At 39.0% G+C, this 22,194-nt stretch overlaps 1 protein-coding gene across 2 annotated transcripts; it reads right to left on the bottom strand.

Moving 5' to 3' along the window:
* Positions 1 to 86: 86 nt before the first annotated feature.
* plod1a (procollagen-lysine, 2-oxoglutarate 5-dioxygenase 1a) lies at positions 87 to 20,797 on the bottom strand. 2 transcript variants are annotated; one of them, XM_063886704.1, is made up of 19 exons: positions 20,599 to 20,797; positions 19,081 to 19,172; positions 18,711 to 18,844; positions 17,116 to 17,279; positions 15,624 to 15,736; positions 14,939 to 15,002; positions 12,962 to 13,059; positions 10,763 to 10,864; positions 10,529 to 10,660; positions 10,237 to 10,358; positions 8,788 to 8,892; positions 8,513 to 8,638; positions 7,688 to 7,829; positions 7,454 to 7,567; positions 5,914 to 5,979; positions 5,720 to 5,824; positions 5,067 to 5,213; positions 3,126 to 3,251; positions 87 to 1,524 (listed from the first exon to the last, which is right to left on the bottom strand). In XM_063886704.1, exons 1-19 carry the CDS (start codon positions 20,687 to 20,689, stop codon positions 1,369 to 1,371), a joined length of 2,199 nt encoding a protein of 732 aa, XP_063742774.1. In that variant the 5' UTR covers positions 20,690 to 20,797; the 3' UTR covers positions 87 to 1,368. The 2 variants fall into 2 exon arrangements, with proteins under 2 accessions (XP_063742774.1, XP_063742767.1); XM_063886697.1 differs by lacking the exon at positions 3,126 to 3,251 and adding an exon at positions 2,777 to 2,902.
* Between the last annotated feature and the right edge of the window lie 1,397 nt (positions 20,798 to 22,194).

Genomic DNA, 22,194 nt, shown 5'->3' with positions numbered 1-22,194 from the left:
CTGCTGGATTTGGACATAAATAAATCTGCTTCTCGTCAGCTTTGGCCCTCCTCTTCTGACATGGCGAGGGACAGTCGTTCACACTGTTTGGTTCACAGATTTATTCAAGTTGTAGTCGTAGCTCAGTGATGGCTGGTAACAAGAAATGACAATGGTGTGGATATAACCCTTTAACTCAGCTGACCAATATCACTGAGTGCACCAGAGAAGGACTTCAGTATCTCTCCCAAAATGCAGTTATATTGCAGAACAATTAAGGGAGTGTGGCCTTTATCAATTAATATATACACAAAATAAATAAAAGAGAGGCTTTAGCGGGGTTTGGAAGTGTCTCAGTTCAAGAAAGAGTTAGAAAATAACTACTTTGGCACAGTTAGTGTAAATGTAACAATACTCTCCACAAGCATCGGTAAGATATTCGAGCGGGTAATTTCCTGAGGAGTCCATGTGACCGAGGCCTGAACCACTACACACTGCAGACCAGCAGACGCTGCACCACAGTGCTTCTAAATGAACATTGGTCCACACACGAATTCAGAACTGGGACTAAAGTAACACACATGTACTTCTTTAGAGAATAAGAAAACTGGAGTTATGAGGTGAGAGGTTGGAGTGTGAAACACCAGGTGTTCCGCTAGCACAAGAGCTACTTCCTGCTAACGGCACACCTGGCTGAACATTGTTCATTCTTTATACCGTCTTTGGTTTGAATTAAATCACATTTTATCTCATTTTCAGGTGAAGGATGATACAAATTCAGTGACTTTATCCTACAGCAGGCTACACAACGCTGTTGGATCACTGTTTTCTAACAGTGTTTTACAATCCTTTTTTTCACCTTTTAGAAAACCTAATGCCAGGACTTTCCACGCTCTATTTCCCTTAAATTCACCAGGCACTTTCTCAAGGCAGGTGGTATGTGAAACGATGACACAATTGCGTGAGACATACATGTAAAAGAAAATCAAATGAATTTCGACTTCTGTTCCTGCACAAAAAACTAAATCAGCACTTTAAATGACTCTAAATCTCAATTTGGGGGATGCCCCGGATGCATCACTTACTCTGTGCAGGTTCTGCGGGTGATATCACTCCTGCTAATATTACTGAGAAGCTTTGGTGAAGTGTTACTTTGGAGCCACCTGTCTTCTAATGTGGCGCTAACATGTTCCATTATGCAGCTGAGTGTTCCTCACAGAGCACGGGTTCTGTGAGGAACACTGTATGAGAGTCTTGGAGTAACGCAGAAACAACATTATTAAGACATGAAAACAAGCAGACGAGAAGAGCGGAGGAGTAGAGAGCAGCCGTGATGCGTTCGGATGCGGTCAGCCGAGGGTCCTGTTGGCTTTGGAGCCAGTGATGAGTTCAGGGGTCCACAAAGGACACAGCGATGTAGCGCACCCCCCCGGTGGTGGGCAGGCCTTCGTGGTAGTGCGTGAGGCGACCCGGGTGCATCAGGGTCCAGCCTTTACGAGGGGCCTGGATGGAGCAGTCGTAGCGGAGGAACCTGCACCCTCCACCCTGCAGCACAACAACACACATGTTATCCTCTGCAGCTCAAACACAACGGGGGGGGGGGGGGGGGGGGTCTATCATTCAGCATTTCACAAGCAAGTAAACTTGTACGAAAGTGCAAGAACTAAGTGTCACTTATTTAGTTTAGGATAGCTAAACAAACAATTACAAATAATAAGTAAATAACAACATGAATGTGTTCTGAGCTGAGCATGGTTGCACTGATGCTGTGCAAACTGTCACAAGAAACTGTACCCTTAGAAAAAGGATAAGGGCCAACGTTATTTAAATTCTGAAGTTCTTTCTTTTTATAAATTCTGAGATTAAAGTCAGAAATCTGAGAAAAAAAAGTCAGAACAAGTTAGATTTTATGTTCTCAGAATTCTGCCTTTTAACTCAGAACAAAAATGAAAACACTCTTGGTTGGATCTAAATAAATTCAATTTAATGTTGGCCCTAATCCTCTTTCATTAATACCAGCTCAATGTATGTGTACTTTTATTTGTTCTCTAAATAATCAAACTGTACTTAAAAAATGTCACTGTAAGAAATGTTAGGTTCAATCCTCAAAGGCCTATATGTATATTTATCATCAGTTAATAACTAACTAGCATTTTATCTGACTCCACATAGCATGATGACAATATGGGCTAATATCTGAGGGTTTAGTCCAGGTTGAAGAGTATTATAGGAAACACCACGGATGCGACGATAAAAACAAGGCCCCCAGCTTCATGCAACAAAAACAGACTGACAGACACGGAGAGTTTGAAACACCGCAGACGTGTGTGTACATGCCAGAGATAAGATGGCATTCCATTTACTACGAGATGAACCATGATGGCACCCTCTGTGCTGCTCACTATGTGCAGGCCTGGGGGGCACACATCCTTTCTGATCCTAAATATCTTGGTTTCTTCATTTTTAAGGTTTGTTGTCTTAGATAATGCACTTGAATTAAAAAATATATATTGATATTTCTTTTCATTTGTATTCATTTGCTTTGGCTTTGACATTCAGGTAACCCAAAGTAAGAGAAAGTAATCAGAATACATGAAGTTTCTGTTTTTTCTCAGATTAGGTGATTGTTCTTACAGGAAATGAATATTCATAATGGAGTGAATGTTTAAGTTGCCCTCCCAACGCTACCTGCTTATGTTTGTCATTAAGGTTGTACAGGGGACACCCTCTTCTGTTTTGGGGTGTAATCATTTTGATCTACCAAACGTCACACTTCTACCAACCTCTGACCACTCACCTGGTAGTCCAGGCCCACTTGGTTGAGTGCAATGTTTATAGTGAATGTGGAGGCGTCGTGGTGCGGTCTCAGAAACGGCTGCTCGTCTGGCTTATATCTAACTACAAAGGCCAACTCAAACTGAGCCTGCAACACACAGACAGAGAGGAGTCATGCAAGCTCTGCCGTGGACACGCCTCCTTTGGACGCCCCGGCAGCTCCTGCTCAGGAAAAGAGAAAGCGTCAGGTGCTCCTGCTCCAGCATTCACCTCCAGACAGGGAGCAGAGAGGAAGCAGAGAGAGAGAAAGAGAGAGAAGACCACCCCCCATCGTCACATCCTGGAGCTGCCTCCAGCTGCTCCACATTTACCTGGTAGTCTACGTCTTTGCTGTTCAGAGCTATGTTAATAGTGAATGTGGAGGCGTCGTGGTGAGGCTCGAGCTTCGGCTGCTCGTCGGGTTTGTACCTCACCACGAAGTTCAGAGGGGTGGCGCACTGATGAGAGAGGACACGTTAGGCAGCAGCAGCACACCCTACCCCAACGAACACGACAGCAGGGTTGAACAGGGGATGATTGTGTCCTAAAATGTTTGCCATTTTTTGTACTTCATGTACGATTGACCAACATTACTAGTAATCAAGCTTGAGGGATTCAATAAAAGAAAGCTAACTGTATTCCCTTATTCATTCATTAAAGAAAATTAATCAGATTACTGTCTTTCTATAAATACAGGATTACTAGCAGGATTACAATGTTTTCTAACCAGAGCATCTAGTGTTTGTTGTTAAGGATCAGATGTTCTCTCTCTGTCAGCTGTTCTGTTCTGTAGGCTAAGACTTTCAGAGTGAATCTACACGCCTACTGCCTGAATCTGCTTCATGGTTTTCTCTTTCAACAATAATACATTCTAAAATGATTATCTCCTTCCACTGAGTCCATCATGTGTAGCAGATAATGAATTGAATGTTAAACCTTAAAAAGTAGCACATTGTGTTACAGTATGCTACCCAATGCGCTTTGTTTCTAAATGATCTTTGCTTTTGTTATGATCATTTAAAGCCATGTTAGGATTAAGGTAATGACCTCTCTTTCTTATCATCTATCATCACAGAGATTCCTTCCTGAGACACCGTCAATGTAAGAGGAGGACAAAATCCACAGGCCTTGTTGTATGCAAAACATGTTTTCCAAAGTTTATGTGAGGCTGCTTTTAAAACACCACCAGCCTGCTTTTAAAACACCACCAGTCTGCTTTTAAAACACCACCAGTCTGCTTTTAAAACACCACCAGTCTGCTTTTAAAACACCACAACTTGCACTTTTTACTTTAGAAGTTCCTTTTTAAGACTCCTGGGTAATGTAGGCTATATCTCTGCAAGTGTGTGTAACTGACAGCAGGATATCAGTGTGTTTATCAGAGACTTTATGGTTTAAATACTAAGGGTTGTCATTGGCCAAAATAAACAGCTCTTAAAACCTTGGAGGGACAAAATGAATCGTCACACTGTGCTACTCTTGTGGACTGACAGGTGCACTCTGGGAAATGAAATGTAGTCCACTCTAAAAGCTGCAACAAAGTAAATGACATCAGACATCATCATGTTAAAAAAAACATACAGACAGTTACATTCTTAAAATGTGTGACAACCAGTGGTCTAAAGTTACTAAGTCCATTTAGTCAATCACTGTACTTAAGAACACATTTGAGGTACTTGTACTTTACTTCTTTTCTGTGCCACTTTCTACTGTTCCTCTGCTACAATTCAAAGGCAACAATGACATGTTTTACTTCTGTAGTTAATCTTCAGCTTTAGTTACTTTATAGATTCGAAGAACATTTGAAGAACTTTTAAAATATGATGTTTTGATGTGGATTACACTATACATTATAATGAAGTACCAAAAACAGTGAGTGGTTTGGTAGGAAATCAAGGAATGAACTGGTTTTTATTTATTTTGGTGCAAAACATTAAAAAGTATTTTAAAAATATTTTAGAGTTTATATTGTTTTCCACAATGATCACTTTTACTCCAATACTTTCCCCTAATCATACTTAAATACTTTTACTGAAGTACAATTATCCATGCAGGAGTTTGGAATGCAGTGATAGTGAAAATAAAATAAAAAAGCACTATTTGAGTTCATTTAGGCCTTGTAACTAATTCACCAGCACTTATTATGGTATGATCGTGTTGTAAGTGAATATATCTGGCTTTCCTCGTTGTTCAGAGTTTGAATATTTATGGTTTTTGCACTTATTGTAAGCCATATTTTGACATAATGACATGATGGTGTGTCCAGGCCGTACCTTGGTGTAGTATCCAGGATACATTTTCTCTGTGATGGGTGCAATGTACTCCAGCAGGAATTTGTGCCACTCCTTTTCAAAGTTGATTTGGTTCATGTGGATATCTATCGTGGGCACGTTCTCATAGCCGCCTTGGATTCTCTTGTCCTGACAGACAAGGAAAATTGAAATATAAAAAATTAAAATCGGAGCCAGCACATGACCTACAGCAGACACACATGACCTACAGCAGACACACATGACCTACAGCAGACACACATGACCTACAGCAGACACACATGACCTACAGCAGACACACATGACAGAATGCTTTCTAAATATGTTATCTCTATATACAATAAGACCTAACCAAGACACTATGCAGAGCTTTAATATTACATTCATTTTAGAATATGAATTACATTAATTAACCATTTCAATAAGTCATTCATAATGAATTGGTTTAACTTGTAATTATTTTTCTTTCTATTATTCATTATTAATTAAAGTAATTTCCACATAATAAATGACCTTATTTCATATTGTATAAAACTGTTGTCTACAGGACGCTCAAAGGAGGTATTTTATGAACATATATGACAATGTTAAGCATTTATTTGAATTTTTTTAGAATCACTGCACTGATGCAAAACAAACACCCTTTCATAATGTACCGTGTTGTCTCCTCCGGACCACTTCCCAAAATGCTCCATTTCTTCAACAATGTGATCACAGGCGACATCGGAGAAAATAGGGAACCAGTACACATCAGGACAGGGCTGAGGGACAGAGGACACTGGTTACCACAGGACATCTTCCACACTGCTGTACTATACGATATGTAACCGTGTGATGCTGTTGCACTCACAGTCTCGATCAGCTTGTCTCTCATGATGTAGGTGTAGTTCTGATGGATGTAGCGCTCCTGCCAGTCCTGAAGGAAACAAACACAGAGCAGAAACTGAACCACTGCAACAAGCAGCTAGGGCCGCACACTGATAGAATACTTAAAGGCAACCATTACTTTGTCTTCCCACAATGAAATAAAAACATGATGGACTGCGATATGAACCTTTCACTCTGTTGTGATGCAAAGATGCTTAATAAGCAGGAGTGCAGAACCATGTGGAAGTGAAATCGGAGCACTGCTGATTTCATTCTGGGTTAAAAGCTTTGGTACAATGTTATGTAACAACTGAGTCATCTTTGCAGGGAATAAAAGTAAGGTAAGTCCTCTTTTTCTTGGTTTTTATTTCTATAAATGCATCTTGAACATGCTTGTGGAGTAGACAAGGTTTGAAATTACTTTTTTGTTTTACCGATAAACCTCACTTTATGATTGTGAAACATTTAATATCTATGTAGTTAACATATTAACATATTAATTGTATCCTTTTAAGATGAGTAGCCATTCAGATATTGCCAAACTCACTTCAATATCTTATTTGTTTGGTTGAACCTTTCTAGGCCTGCTATTGGCTGATTCAGTGTTTGAGGAGGGCATTGTGGGTAGAGGTAATTGTAGCTCTTTCTTATTACTGTGAGGAGAATTCAGCATATCTTTTCTCTCAGCAGCCCTGCACTAAAGTGAGGAGGTGTTTCTACAATGTTTTATACCAGGGGGTGCACACTGTTTTCACTGAGGGCCACATACAGCAAATATACAGAGTGCTGGGCCCCTAACTAGAGGAAAGCTATTTGTTTGGCCCTTCAATAGTGTTTTATTTGTCAGATAGTAACACATTCTTATCTTCAAGGGCAACTCTACTTTTTTAGATATGATTTATTTTCTATTTTGAGATGTTTGTATCGTATAATTGTTTATTGTCTACTCTCTTCATTTCTCATTATGTGCAATACTTTGTTTTACATGCTGCTGCAACAAAAAACATTCCCAATTTTGGATCAATAAAGTTGATCTTATTTTGCCTCATAAGTTAAGTTATAAGTTAACAAAATCAATTAAATGTAGAAAAATTATTCTTGATACTTGAATATGTTTTTAAAAAACAGCCTACATCTCAGCTCTCCGTAGGGTTTCATTTTGGTACAGTGTTGGCAGCCCATCACTTACAACAGAAGCTTCAGACTGCTTATAATAAGGGGAGATATGGAGGGTATATTTCAAGCTTGTTTTAGAAATAATTTATTGGGCTTTTCTTATACAGTATTTAAGAAGTACAATACTGTATAAGAAAAGCCCACATTTCAGGTGTGGGCCATATTCCATTTATTTTTAGAATTAGCTGCGGCCCGATTTAAAACGGACAACGTGTCACAGTTGGCCCCCAGGCTTTAGTTTGGACACCCCTGTTTTATACACACAATGATCTAATGCCATTTCAATAACCCAGATCCAACAGAGTGGGGAGCCCCCCCATCACTACTTATAATATTAAGAGTCTCACCACTGGGTTTTCAAAGATCTGCCACAGGTCGTTATGGAGATGGCTGGTCTGGTAGGTCTCTGTTGACACGATGCGACCGAAAGTGTGCATGTTGGTCACATGCATGAAGACTCCCTGAGAGACAGAAGCGCATATTTTACATCTAATTAGATCTTAGAATTGATCATACGCCGCAGTTCTTGCATATATGTACTACTACTGTTGTTAGTTTATGAAGAATCCACTCTCACTGACCTTGTTGCGGATGTTGTGGCAGAAGGCCATGTCGGGGTCTAAGATGTCAGAGTTGAACAGATCGTACTCGGTGAGCTCAGACCGCAGGACACCAGCCTTCACCAGGTACACATTCGACACATACGGGACATTCCACACACCCCTGGAAACAAGAACATCTGAGACAAAGTACACACCAACACGAGGTCTGACAGCGGGAGCAGATTGTGCTTAACTGAGGGAGAGAGACCCAGGCCTGTAGGAGACAGCCTTTATACAAATATATTATTTTGTCTTTTAGTAACTTTGCTGTTTTCCCTTGTTGTTGGTGCAACCACAACATTTCCTGTGTTTACCTGATGTCTTTTTATAGCTTTAGGTCCATTTCTATTGCAGCACTTTAACAGAGCCTTAAAGAAAAACACCCCCTGTTTGGGCCTTTAATTTGAAATGCAAACAAGTGTTGAAAACAAAAACAAAAATGGAAGAAGCAATTAGATATATTAAGCAAATAAGTATGTGAACTGTTAATACCTCAATGCCTATTAATAAGAACCACATTTTATATGTTATATGTAATATGTAACTGTGTAATGCTTGACAACACTGCTGTTGTGACAAAACTGTAACGAATTTGGGATAAATAAGGTATCTCTCTCTCTCTCTCTCTCTCTATTTATAATCCTTGAGAAAGATAATTGGTAATTCTATGGATTGCTCTTATTTGATTTGCTGATGAGCTGCAGTGTTCCGGGAAGTTGTCTGCACTTCTATTTGTCAGCTTTTCAGTCTTTTCTTCACACCATCATTTAATTTTACAATCAAAGAAATATTAAAGCATCTTACACTCTGCGTCCTTGAACGATGTCCACGTAGTCCTCAGACCTGGCGTAGTAGCCCTCTGCACTGAGGGCCCCCCAGAAGTTGCTCCACAGTCGGCCAGCGCGAGTTATCATCGGGGCCACAAAGGGACTAAAGAACAACAAAGTGTTACTACATTTATAAATTGAGAAACATAGAAACATAACTCATGCAAACAACAAGAGATGTGACCCACAGCCATCAGAAGACATCAGCCCAGGATAAATGTTTACATTTGAATATAAATAAAGTATACTTGCAGGTTTTGTTCAATGAGAACTTTGAGTGTGTTTTCGTTCTTTAAGACCACTTCAATGTCCACGCTGAAGAAATAGTCACAGTCCTCGTCTTTCCGGCACACATCGCTGAAAGGAAGGAGATACATACGGTGTGTGAGCGTGCATCACATGTTCCTGCATGGTCTCCAACAACATGCTGCACCAGAAAGCAAACACAGCTCAGCGGTAGCTTTATTTGTCCAATGTTGTTGTGACTATGGATGAGTGGGCATTTAATTACATTACATTGAAGATTTCTACATGACACCAAAAAGCTCCAAATATAGTGAAATTAAATAATACCAAATAATGGAAAACATTTTTGAAAGAAAGATATATGAAAAAAAAGATAAATACATAGAGAACAACACAGCTAATGGAAATGGTTTTCAATAAATGCTCAGTAGTACTAACAATCTCATCTGGAAAAAACAATGTGCAATGTTCTGATTCAAAATGAAATATGATGTTCTGTCTGGCAGGGAGCGGTCAGGGAATGACTGCAGACTGTTTCTCGGGGAGCTTTTTCAACTGTTCCTTTAAGATAAAAACACTACAAGTCTGCACAGTAAACCAGGAACATATCAAACACACACACACTTTCTGTGAGGTGGGGAGGTTCATCTTGGAAGCAGGGATGCGGTTGATTTGTCGATTTGGCCTAGGACGGTTCCTAATGGAGGGAAATGACCCGGATATCTCTGAGTGTCAGCTATGATAAGAAAAGCTGTTTGCATTCCCTAGATGATAGGAACGGAGCTTCAATACCCCCTTTATAACCTCCTTTAACTTAGGAAACACTGGACCTTCAGGAAAGGAAAGGAAAGGAGAAAATGCTGTCCCACAATGCCTTGCGACACACAGATCATATCAATTACTGTGCTTATTAAGCAATTTACAACTTAGGCCGTATCTTCATGTGCTTATTTGTTTTAAACGTTCAACACTATATTAAACCAAAAGCCAAAATATGAACGTTATGCTAATAACTGAAATATAGTCCAACTCAGTGAACACTTGTGTGGGGGTTACTTAAACTTTTTCAAACATGTTTGAATGGTGATACGGACAGTGATAGCCTAACAGGTAATACATATAATGCATAAAGGTTCTATTTATTTGGAATATTTTCATACAATCATATGAATTGGGTTTCATGTCCTTCACATCAATAACCTCTGCTGGCGCATCATATAAGGTTGCTCAGTCTAAATGTAGTTGGATTATCTTAGCATCGTAGCTCCTTTTCCTAACTCTGAATTTTCCTTCACATCTCTCCTGATCCCTATGAACTTGTGTTTAGGAAAAGATATGATTTGACCTGATTTTTGTGGACATTTCGATAGCAACCCATGAATTCTTAGGAGATCACAAATGATTGAAATACTCAAGATGTGTCATACAGCGGAACCCTAAATGTGTGGAACTCACAAGGCCAGGTTGCGGGAGGCATCGGTTTCCATCTTCTCTTCAGGCCCGACCACCCTGACATCCTGATAAAGGCTCCCATGATCCTTCAGGAAAAGGCTGACCTGACGCTCATGATGAGCTTCCTGGAAATAAAACAGATATAAAAGGGAGTGCAGAGCATGAGACATTGCTGACTCTGACAGCTAAATAACGGACTTGAGAGTTAGCTTCAGAAGAGCTATGTAATTACGTTCGTTTCTGTATTGAGCAGGAAGTCAGGGTTAGGTTGATGATTTATATGACTTCCTGTTACCTGGTTGTGGATGAAGAGTTTGAGTCTGTTCTTGGGGTACTGGAGCTTCAGGAGGCGTTCAAAGAACACCGTCACAAAAGGGGTGGGCTTCTGAATGAAGATGCCGATAAGCACCAGTGGGTACTCGCTCTCCTGTTGGGAAAAAACAAATAGAGAAAGGGCTTAATACGTCAACTGACCACAAACAAACCGATTCAATGTAGTTATGGAGATATAATGAAGAAGCCTGTAGACCTGAAGAACTTCCAGGGGGAGGAGCCCTTCATGACACGCTGTGCATCCTGTCTCAAACGTCCATATGTTGGGGATGTAGTTCCCCAGGTAGTTGATTTGGAGCTGGAAGAGAAATCACATCTCTATCAAACATCCAGTATGTATTAGAAGAAAAAGAAAGTCCTTTTCATCCGAGTATAACTGATTTTTGGTTGTTATTCTTGGCAAGAGTCATTCAGATCAAACAGAGATCTGATCTGTGTGCAACAGATGATACTTGCTATTAAGCCTTTTTTTGGTTTGCTAATTCAGCAAGCTCCGGACACTACAAGACCAGACAGATTCAAATAAAAGGGCTGTAGACAAAGAACTGCTCTGTGTGTGTAGGCACAGAAGAACATTCCTACTGCTATATGTAGAGACAAGTGGGGGGGGGGTGAAGGAGGGATAGCAGGGAAAATGTGCTATAAGATTTCATTTGTAAGAAGTCAGTTTTAGAACAACATTAATAGAAGTGTGTTTATCTCCTGCGGAACGTTTGTTACTGACAGACTGCAGAATGAACTCATCATTCTTTCCTCTGGATGAAGTGAAGACTTTCAATCCTGCTGTGGTTAAATCCACTAAATACATTTATACAAGTATTGTACTTAAGCACTATTTTGTAAGATAAGATAAGACTGTATTTATTTATTTGTATACATATGTATTTATTAGGGAAATCGTTGTGTTAGAGTTACAAATATACAATAAACACAGCAACATAATAATAAAATAAACAATCATAATAATAAACTGTAGTGAGGAAGTTAAACAACTACCGTATTTTCCGGACTATAAGGCGCACTTAAAAGCCTTACATTTTCTCAAAAAACAATAGTGCGTCTTATAATCCAGTGCGCCTTATATATGGATTACGGTAATTCTGGTTGTGCTTACTGACCTCGAAATGATTTTGTGTGGTACACAGCTCTCACGGCGCTCTGTCAAAATGTTTTAGTACGACTTTGGTAAATTACAAATCCGCACCGCTTGCAGCATTACGGCTACCGTAGTCAGGAGCGTCGTGGAGTTGCACCAAATGGCACCCGTCAAGAGACACGCTTACGACGCGGACTTCAAACTCGAGGCTATCAGTCACGCAGTAGAACATGGGAATAGAGCAGCTGGGAGAGAATTCAACATTAATGAATCAATGATACGTATTTTACGTGTTATAACTGAACTTATTACTGACTTATCTGACTGTTTTGTTTCTGTTATATAATTAATAATTATATAATATGTATCCGTTTTACGGCATGTAGAAAAGGAGTGTGTAGGAGAGCGACATGCGGGGTGGGCGTGTGTGTGCGGAAGAAGTAGTTTTGGGAAAGTGAAGATGTTGCCAGGTTGGCTGCGTTGTCGGCGAAGACAATAAAAAAGGATTACTCCAGCTCCGCTGTTTCCCCCTCCTCTTTCCTCAGAGTGTCACATACCCAGCTGCTCTTCACTACGGTATAGAGCATAACAACGCTGGAGGTAACAACATTTCGCTTAATGCGCCTTATAGTCCGGTGCGCCTTATATATGAAAACATTTCAAAAATAGACCATTCATTGACAGTGCGCCTTATAATCCAGTGCGCCCTATAGTCCGGAAAATACGGTACAAGAAACATAGATGGTCAAATAAGTAATGTACTTCACCGTACAGCGACAAGCAGCACGCAGTGCAAAAAATCTAATTTGCAAGTTAATACTTGTTCTTTACTTGAGTATTTTGTACTTTTTCTCCACTACATTTCTTTCAAACTTGTAGTTACTAGCTTCTCAGTCCCTTTAAAAACACCTGACGCTTTTTATTATTAGTTGTACTGCACCATTTATTTATTTTTGATTGGCTAAACATTGAAAAAATACAACATTTGAAAGCTCTTACATGTATTTGTAGGCGATACAAACACAATAATATAATATTCTATAATATAATACTTTAAAAAGAGTCATAGTGCATCATTTGTACTTTTACTTTTGATACCCTGATCTTCTACTAGCATTTTGAATTCAGAATTGACTTGTAATGGAGTATTTTCAGACCAAAATATAGTACTTCTGACTAATGAGGAAGAGTCATATTTCAGACTCTGCTGGCTGAAGACACTCCAGCGGTTCCTCTGGGCGTTTAGCTCTCTGGGCAGCGGTATAAATCAGGTCAATATTTACAGTCTGCGGTCAGTACCTTGGTGGGTCCGTTCCCATGGATGACGACAGGCAGGGTGTCATACAGCACATTTCTGGCACGTACACGTTCATCCTCAAACTTCAGCACCACCTCATCTGAAAACATGCGCGCGCGCACACACACACACACACACACACACACACACACACACACACACACACACACACACACACACACACACACACACACACACACACACTGTCTTTAAGCTATCAGGTCTTTTCACATTTTAAAGATCCAAAAGAAGAAATACGGAACAGTAAATTCCAAAGTTCTTCATTCTGCATTTCATAGGCAAAGATCACACTGTAGTAAGTACGTAATTATGTACAAAAAAACAAGGTCAGCGAGTTCTGTAATTAAGAGGCAACACATTTTCAATCGCAACAGTAAGTCTGGACGATTATATGTTTTATTTTCAGAAATAATTTGGATTATGAAAACAAGATAATGAAGGTAAAATGATGATTGTGTTTCAATCCATTTCACAGTGATGTTTGTGTTTAGTCTGTTCTTTTATACCATGTCAGCACCACTTGTATGTGAATAACTAATGTGTTTATGATACAATTATTTACACAAGCACCAATTTAGATTCAGCCTTCATTTTGCTCTTAAGAAGCACCTAATTGGTTCATTTCACTTTAAAATGGACAACATGTTCTTTTCTAAATGCCTGATGTTATTAAAGTCAAACAATCATCGCCATCTTCTGTTAAAGGATGAACCTATGTCTTAAATATTTTTTTTTCTCTCCGTAATGAAGTGAAAATGTATACTTTTTCTCTCTTATTACATAATGCTGTGTCATTACATGTGTGGCTGCAAGGCCATGTTGGCTTCACGATGATTGATCTGTGTTTATGTAATTAGAGAAGGGAGTCACGTATAAAGTAGTACTGCCACTATATTTAAAACGCACCTCTCTCATCACATATTTAATCATAGATCTCTCTCTGTGTGTGTCAAATGTCTTAGTCTTCAGAAAGAGACAGAGTGACCAGCGGTTAACAGAAGAATTCACACACAGAGGGGATTTTTGGGAGCCGGGCCCGTATAATATTGATGCTGTCACATCCGTCTCTCAGTGAGCACACACATTCCTTCCTCCCTCAGAGAGAGAAAAAATGCTGCACACATTGAGGAGGGCTCAGCTCATGCCCAAACCTGCAGCCTTACCTTAACGACTGCAACCCCTCAGCTCTGGACCCCTTAGGTATAATAAATCAGGTTGATAAGAAGATATATTATGAGGTATTGTGTTTGCATTCAGCAGGGCTTTAAAGATCAGACGGAGGAAGAAACACAACTAGGAGCCAGAAAAGAAACGTTCTATAACAAGGTGAAGAGTGATGTATTTACCAAAGCATTGAGAGAATAGTCATTACACCTTACTGTGACTGGGATATAATGCACCCCCCAGCTCAATACATCATGAAGTCATCCTAATAAATACAATATAACATCAATATTATTCTGTTTTATGATATTAGGTTGAAGATTATGATATTGTTGTTAAATTATAAAATAAGAAATGATCAAATATGAATATAGGTATTGTTATTTAAATGTGTCTCTGCTGTACTCTTCAGTATTTAGAAAAAATAATGTGGCTATTCCAAGTGATGTTTACTGTCTGAAACCATAAGCACATTGTATAGCATCTTCCTTTGTGGGTTTTATCTCCTTTTTTATGTATTATAAACACTTAGTTGAATGAGGGCATTTTCACAAAAAGAATTCAAATGACATTTTTGGCATTGGTCCCTAAAATCTGTAGCATATATTAAGCAATCACTGCATAAAATCACTCATCAATAATTTAATATAGGATCAGTGGGTGTATTTAATGTATTTTAGTTTCAACTGTATCTCACTGTAACTAAATCATTTCTTAAAATGCAAATAAAAACATGGTGTATGCCTTAATTTAACATAGCAACAGAGACCTGTAAAAGAAAACAGGGCACTCACCGAGGGCTCCATGGAGGTTCTGGAACATTCTGCATTTGCTGTCCACTGTGATATTTATGGATTTCTGAAACATGGAAACACAGATTTAATGTATATGTTGAAATCATATCTGAAGGTGCGCACCGAGAACTCAGTGCTAGGAAAAAAAAAATGTAGGTGGATCTGACTTGCATTGAGCTGACAGGTCAGGTCATTCTCAGCATGCTTCCAAAGAAACACTGAAACTGTTCCCATCACTACTTCATTCCAGTCACTTCTTTTCTGTTTAGTCTCAACCTGCAGTTCTTAGACATTAAAAGCCTAACAGGAAATTAGCGACTATGCCTAATGAGCTACTGAAAGGCTTTGAATGTGAACATTTCTGCAGAAAAAGGTGTTTAGTTTCAATATCCGCTTTACAAATCTCTTGTGGAACTATTATTCACATATTTTTAAATCAGAATTATTGTGTATGGTAGAATTATTTGGACAAATTCCTTGATGTTTTAGTTACACTGTTTTTATACTTTAATGCCTTAAACCCCCCTTCGAATTTGGATTTAGTGATATGGAAATAGTAAAATAAGATAAAATACAAGGGGAACTATAAAATACATGCCTCAAATAAAGGCCCGGTCTTAAATTGAGGCACATTTTATTTAAGAATTCTGGTGTTCATGATAAAATACATAACATTGTTAAGTACCCTTTTAACAGGATCGATGTAGATGTTGGTGAAGAACAGCTGGTCACTGTCACTGTCCTGTCCCGTCCAGTCAGCAACCATCTCTCTGATGTTAGGAAGGTAGCCAATGAAACCTGAGGACAGAAACACGCAGAGGACACAGACAGGACGTGAGAAAAAACGATGGAAGTCTAAACCTGTTCATGTCCATATTCCTGTAAATGTACTACTGTGTCTACATACAGGTACGTCAAGGAAAAAGCGAAGTCAACTGTTTCTAATGGCCATGACTAATGGCTCCTGGCAGCTTCAGTTTTATGGGCTCAGCTCAGAGCTGCCTGCTGCCTCTCTGCTATAAAAGTAAATGAGCAAATCCTGCCTACACTAAAACTGTCCAGTAGCTAGCTGCTGGTAAACATCAACGTGTACACAGATGTGTATGGCGTTGGTACCATGGAGGCTGTAATGGGCAACATGTTAATCATTTGTAAGCTATTACAAATCATACATAGCCTTGTGTTCAGGATGTAAAAAAAATAAACCAGAGAGATGCGGGATGATTTGGGTATCTGATCATGTTCAGTCGGTGGTGCTCTGTCAGGTTGCCCGATAGTGATACACTTTCGTATGAGCAAGATACAGTATATCTGTCCCTTAATGTCAAGTATTGATACTGCAAAATGCAAATGAACTTTCCTGTAATACTGTATTGGTTGTCCAGAACACTGTGTATTTTTTGAATTATTGGTTCAAAGTTTAGTTCATTTAGTTACCTTAAGAATTCAGCAAAAACCTTTTCTCTTTTAAAGATAGGCACATTGCTTACAGCAACCCATAATAAATGCAATTGCAACAACTGTATTATGACTCGTATCGTAGGAGTGTGGGGGGGAAATCATGTTATAATTAAGGTTTATTGCTTCTAAGATGCTGAATCGATACAAAACTTCCAAAAGTAGGTATTGCTAAAGATGGACAGAAATCCTATAAACCACATTAATAGAAATGGGAAATCCCTGGCACTATGCCACCTATAAACCCATCCACTATCTCCAGCTCCCCTTACCCCACATCGGTAAGAGTCTGGCCGTCTCCCCCAAAAAATAAACCTGCCTTCCCCTCCCCCATCACAACAACAAACCTCTCTATTCAGAAGAAGGGCATATAAAAACAGAACCCCCGGAAAGCAGCTGGTTCAGACTGTCTCAACCTCTGCAAGCGCCCTCTGTTTTTATTTTGTGAGTATTGTAGACCATGTGCTGTTATACCTCTGCTGTTAAAAAAAGGGCAAGTTCAGGCTGCTCATCCATAACTACTGGAGCCACAAGCCCCCAGAGGTGGAGAAGTACTCAGATCTTGTACTTGAGTAAAAGTAGAAGTACCAGAGTGTAGGAATACTCTGTGACAAGTAAAAGTCCTGCATTCAAAAGGTTACGAATCTCTTGGTAGGATAAATTCAGGAAAAAAAAACTGACGTGACAATGTGAGAGACTAACAGGACCGGTCTACTTACCTCCTGACCCTAGGAACCGGTTGCCCTCTGGGACGTGGGGGTATTTGTTCTCCAGGTGTCTGTCGGGCCAGATCAGGCTCTCGGAGGAGAACACCACCTTGTGTTTGGCCTGCTGAAACTTCTTGAGAAGCTCTTTGGGGCCCGAGGAGAAGACCACGTCATAGCTGTGTGAAACAGGGAGGTTACCAGTGGTTACGATTATTGAAAATGTTTTTTTTGCTGAGTTGATTTGAGTTTATACTTCACCTCCCACATTCTTATTACAGTGCTTTTAAGGCTACATTCGGCTGAAGTTGAACCTGGGAAATAGGCTGATTTGTTGTCTATCCAGAAGTGAGATGAGCAGGCTTGTGGAGTAACAGATTACATGAAACGGGATTCGTAATCAGGATACAAAAAAAGGTCACACACCCTTACAGTCAAATAAAAAAAATACACCATGAAATGACTTTTACATTCATTAAAATTGGGGATTACTAGCTGAATTACAATGTTACTTAAAAAATGTTACTGTTGATTCACACGTAATACTTTCAGAGTGAATCTATACGCCTACTGCCTGAATCTGCTTTATGGTTTCTCTTCTTTGGTTCATTTGTTCTGTTTTAATTCAGCAGGTGAACCTATGTTCATAAAATTGTGTGTGTGAGCTTAACTGTGAGTATTAAACTAAAACGTAACATTTTCTCTCAGCTCAGATTTGATTCCTGCTTTTTTAAACTGTAGTGTGTGCTCTTGTGTTTCAGTGTTGGTGTATAGGCTGCTGCCTGAATATGCTTCATGAAAGCCAGCTTTTCCTTTAAAAAAAATCCAAATATCTTCGTTTCTTCTTTTCTAAGGTCACAGTGTTCTGACGTCAAACATAAAACCCTTAAGTAAGAAACAAATGATTTTTCTCTTTGTTTTAATTTTCATTGCATTTTACATTGAGGTAATCCAAAAGGAAAGCGAAAAGTAATCAGATTACATTACGTTCATTTTTTAAAACTCAGATTAGGTTACTGACACATTTTTTTAAAGTAAGTATAACGGAATACATTTGTACAGAAACCCTCCGAGCCCTGTATTTATACTGTATATATATATCACTGAATAACAACCATGTAAATGTGTGATTTTATGGGCTATGTGCTGGAACTATTTTTTGTTGAAGAGCAGTCTGAGAAGAATCTGTGTGTAGATACCTGAAGGCTCTTGTCTGAACAATTTCTGTGGATATCTGCACATCTCACTACAATTATTTTCTTTCTGAGATTGACGTGTTCAGATTGATACTTGAAGATATCAATCTCAGAGAGAGAAAAAAAAATCAGAGGCAAAAGAATGCAAACAACTACAGTTAGAATGAAAACTTACAAATGCATATCATTTTTGTAATAATTATACTTCTTGTCTTTGAACATCTCTTTTTCTTTGAGTGTGAGATGTCATATTGTAGTATACCTTATTCATAACAACAGAACATTTTCAGATGTTATCTTATCTGGAGTTATTGTAAGTTTTCAGCAAAAATGACTTCAAGTGTCAGGGTGTTACTGGCCATCACAGCTGACAGAAACATTTTCATCTGAATGTTTGTGATAAAGACACTTTACCTGTCAGTAAAAAGGATGACTGTGTCTTCATTCTTCATGTCCTGCAGAGCCTTTTTCAGCAGTCGTACCTTCTGGCCCCCTCCTGTAGCCGACATGTAGTCGCCTGCCCTCCATTTCTCACCCCGCCCAAGAACCTTATGACATGCATACATACATATAATGCAATTAAAAGAATAATTGAAAGACATTCATTCTTAAATATTCTGCTACTAAAATAAAAACACCCTACTACCCTGGGTGATTTTTGTGAGTGATAGTTTCAAATGTAAAAACAGGGATAGCATTATCATTTTTTTAAAGAACAAATAGAAAGGGTTTACATGGTTAGACAGGATGGAAGGAACTTGACGCAGCCACAGGGGGTTCCTACCTTGACAGTGTAGTTAAAATGTTTAGCCGACACCAAGAAACGCTTGAAGCCATCAGTGTCTTGGGTTGCAACTGTCACAATTAGGAGGTTCTCTAGAAGACATCACATTTTAGACAGAATTAGAAAGGTGAAACGGATGCTTATTTTTTCCTCTTGTGCCTGGAGCACTAAGCACCCCAGTGGTACCAGCATATACACAGGCTTCGCTAAAGACAGATACAAGAAGGAATAATAATGCAGTTTCCATCTTCTATGTTTTCATGCAAATTAGGGGTGAATGTTCAACAAGAAATGTATAAATAATCAATTATCATAAGCAGGTATGTACTATGTTATAATCATTGTGTGTGTGAGTGAGGTGGGTTAGTGTGGAGGCAGGGACACAGGAGGAGATATGTACATCTATTCAAAACGATGTGTTTGAGATTAAATTGAGCACATTATAATTAACCAGATGCACAAAGAGCTGCATTGATCTAGCTTAATGATGCCTTCAGAGTACAGCAGATGGATGCATTTCACTTTAACACATGTAGGCTATAACAGTTTCTTTCTGGGGAGCAAACCCTAGAGGGGTCCACCCACAAGGGTCACTCAGAGCTGACTGTCTGCACATTTGTTCATTTTTGTCCTTGTCTTGTGGTTTCTCCTATAAGGTGATTTATTGTAGCCCACTATGTCCTATTTAATTTGTGTGCAATTCCAGAGGGAGGAGGTGCTGGAAACAACAGCTATTATTTATAAGCTCAACTTTTTCTGACGAAATTCTACAGTAATGTATTATATAGGGTTTTAAACAGAAGATATACATATGTCTTCAAACCTTTATAGACTCAAATATGTTTTCATAACAGACCTCATTCAATATCATCCTACACTTCACATGCTAATGTAGCATAGCTGCAGGCTACAGTTAGTGTATTAATAGTGGTGCTGCTAGCAGCCCGTCCACGTCAGCGGCAGAGCCTCCTCCTCAGCGGGCCGGTTTCCTACGTGCAACTTTCTCTCTCATGTAAAGAATGTGAATTTATTCCCAATACTTCCCTTTCAATTGGAAAAACCTAGTTTAAACATAACGTAGTTCATGTTTTTTGTGAGTTGTTATTTACTTTTCGGCATGCTTCAAAGCGCCACTAGCAGCACATGTATCAACAAATCTCAGCTTTATAACGGTCAGGCTGTTCTGTAGCTAACAGAAATACACACTATAACTGTGCATTTTACTATCTGGTTTAGGCTTCTTACTGCCAAGTCTTGCTAGATGTTGTAAATTAACCGAATCTCTCTGTCGTTTAAAGTCACGGCCATAACCAGGAGTAAAGTTAACGTGAGAGTTTTCATCCACCGGGACCGCACGAGCTCAGGAGTCCAAGTCAATACCGACCTCACGCACATTTTACCTCACCGAAATATACATTGGTGTTTTACTTTTGACTTTCTCAAACACCATTTTAACATAAACATGTTTATAACATGGATGTCAGTGTTGTCTGGGGCAGCATTCCTGACTTTACTCACCTTCGGGGACTCGCTGCTCCTCACAGGGAGTCAGAGTGAAAAGAGTGCAGACAGAAACACCTAAAAACAAAAGCACGCGCGGAAGTCTCATTTTGCAAAGATAAGATAAAGTCCATGTACTAGTCCCGGTGCAAACTGGACGGTACACTTCTGCAGCCGGTGCGGAGCGAGGAGGCAAACTTAGCTCGACTGTTTTAACTTTTCCACCATCTGCCCCCCCTTCTCCCTCCCTCTCTCTAAGTCTGTGTTTACCTCCCCCCACCCCCTTCCTTTTCCCTCTCCATACAACAAAAAGACTGTTTGAACAAGGAATAGTTGAAGACTAAGGGTGAAACGTTAGTGTGGCTTTGTTTTCATGAAAACGTATTTTATTCAATGTTAATTACAATTTAAATGAGGCGATGAAATAAAACGTTTCTACTTTCCAGTATCAAGCCTCAAAATGTATAATTCCGCAACGCCCACTTCCGAAATGGGACGGGAGAAGCTGCTGGAAATGATGACCCAGCTGTTCTGCAGACATGAGCACTTGCACGTAGCACCCTAAACCAGTGCATTTTTGTTTTTTTATTTAACATTTTCTATGGAGGAGAAAAACAATTTGTAAAGTCACAATTGGTAATAATGACCTTATTAGAGTAGACTCTTTGGAACTCAACAGTAGCCTTACAAAACAAGTCTATCATGTACATTATTGTAGGTAATCTTACCTTGGTATGTCTAATAAACTAGATACTATAGGTTTAGCCTTACAGCGTGTTTCCCTGCTGACATGCAGAGGTAGGAGCAGTCCTCAAATCTTGTATTATAGAAGTACCAGAATGTAGAAATACTCTACGTTACAAGCAAAATTCCTGCATTCAAAATGTTACCCAGGTAAAAGTACAAAAGTATTACCATCAAAATATACTTAAAGTAACAAAAGTTAAAGTAGTCATTGTCTGATTGGTCCATTTCAGAATAATATCTCTGATATGTTTTATAATGATTGGTCATTAAAGTGTTCTCAGAGCTGGTAAAGGTGCAGCTAGTTTTAATGGCTTTGTATACTGCAGGGTAGCTGCTGGATTTACTCCAGGTGAACTAAAGTCTGATTTAAGGGATGGTTATTTTTCACATCATTAATCAAAATCTTCAAAGTAACTAAAGGGATGAAATACATGTAGTGGAGTAAAAGGACACCATTAACTTCTGAATTGTATTGGGGGGTAGAATTACAAAGTCGCCAAAAAATTGAAATACTCAAGTAAAGCACAAGTCTCTCAAAAGTGAACTTAAGCACTGTAGCCTACTGAGTAAATGTATTTAGTTTATTTTCACTGCTTGAGAGGCGTTAGTAACTCAAATGTGAAACATATCTACTAAATGTGTCTGATTCATACTCCTGAATACGTTTTGAAAGCATTTTCATAAAACGAATAAAATGGAATAGGTACAACCGTAGGCTATAATCATTTTTTATGACATATATTTTTTAGGTTGAATAAATAAAAGATGCATTAGAATACATACTAAAAAGTGTTCATGCAATCTTCGTTTCCTTGACAATGTACTATGTTAATTTAAAGAAATGTTAAGAGTACATATATGTTTTTG

The sequence above is a fragment of the Eleginops maclovinus genome, chromosome 1 (genome assembly GCF_036324505.1).
Source record: "Eleginops maclovinus isolate JMC-PN-2008 ecotype Puerto Natales chromosome 1, JC_Emac_rtc_rv5, whole genome shotgun sequence".
Lineage (NCBI taxonomy): Eukaryota > Metazoa > Chordata > Actinopteri > Perciformes > Eleginopidae > Eleginops > Eleginops maclovinus.
The sequence above is the reverse complement of the archived record's forward strand: the minus strand, read 5'-3'. Positions and strand labels throughout refer to the sequence as shown.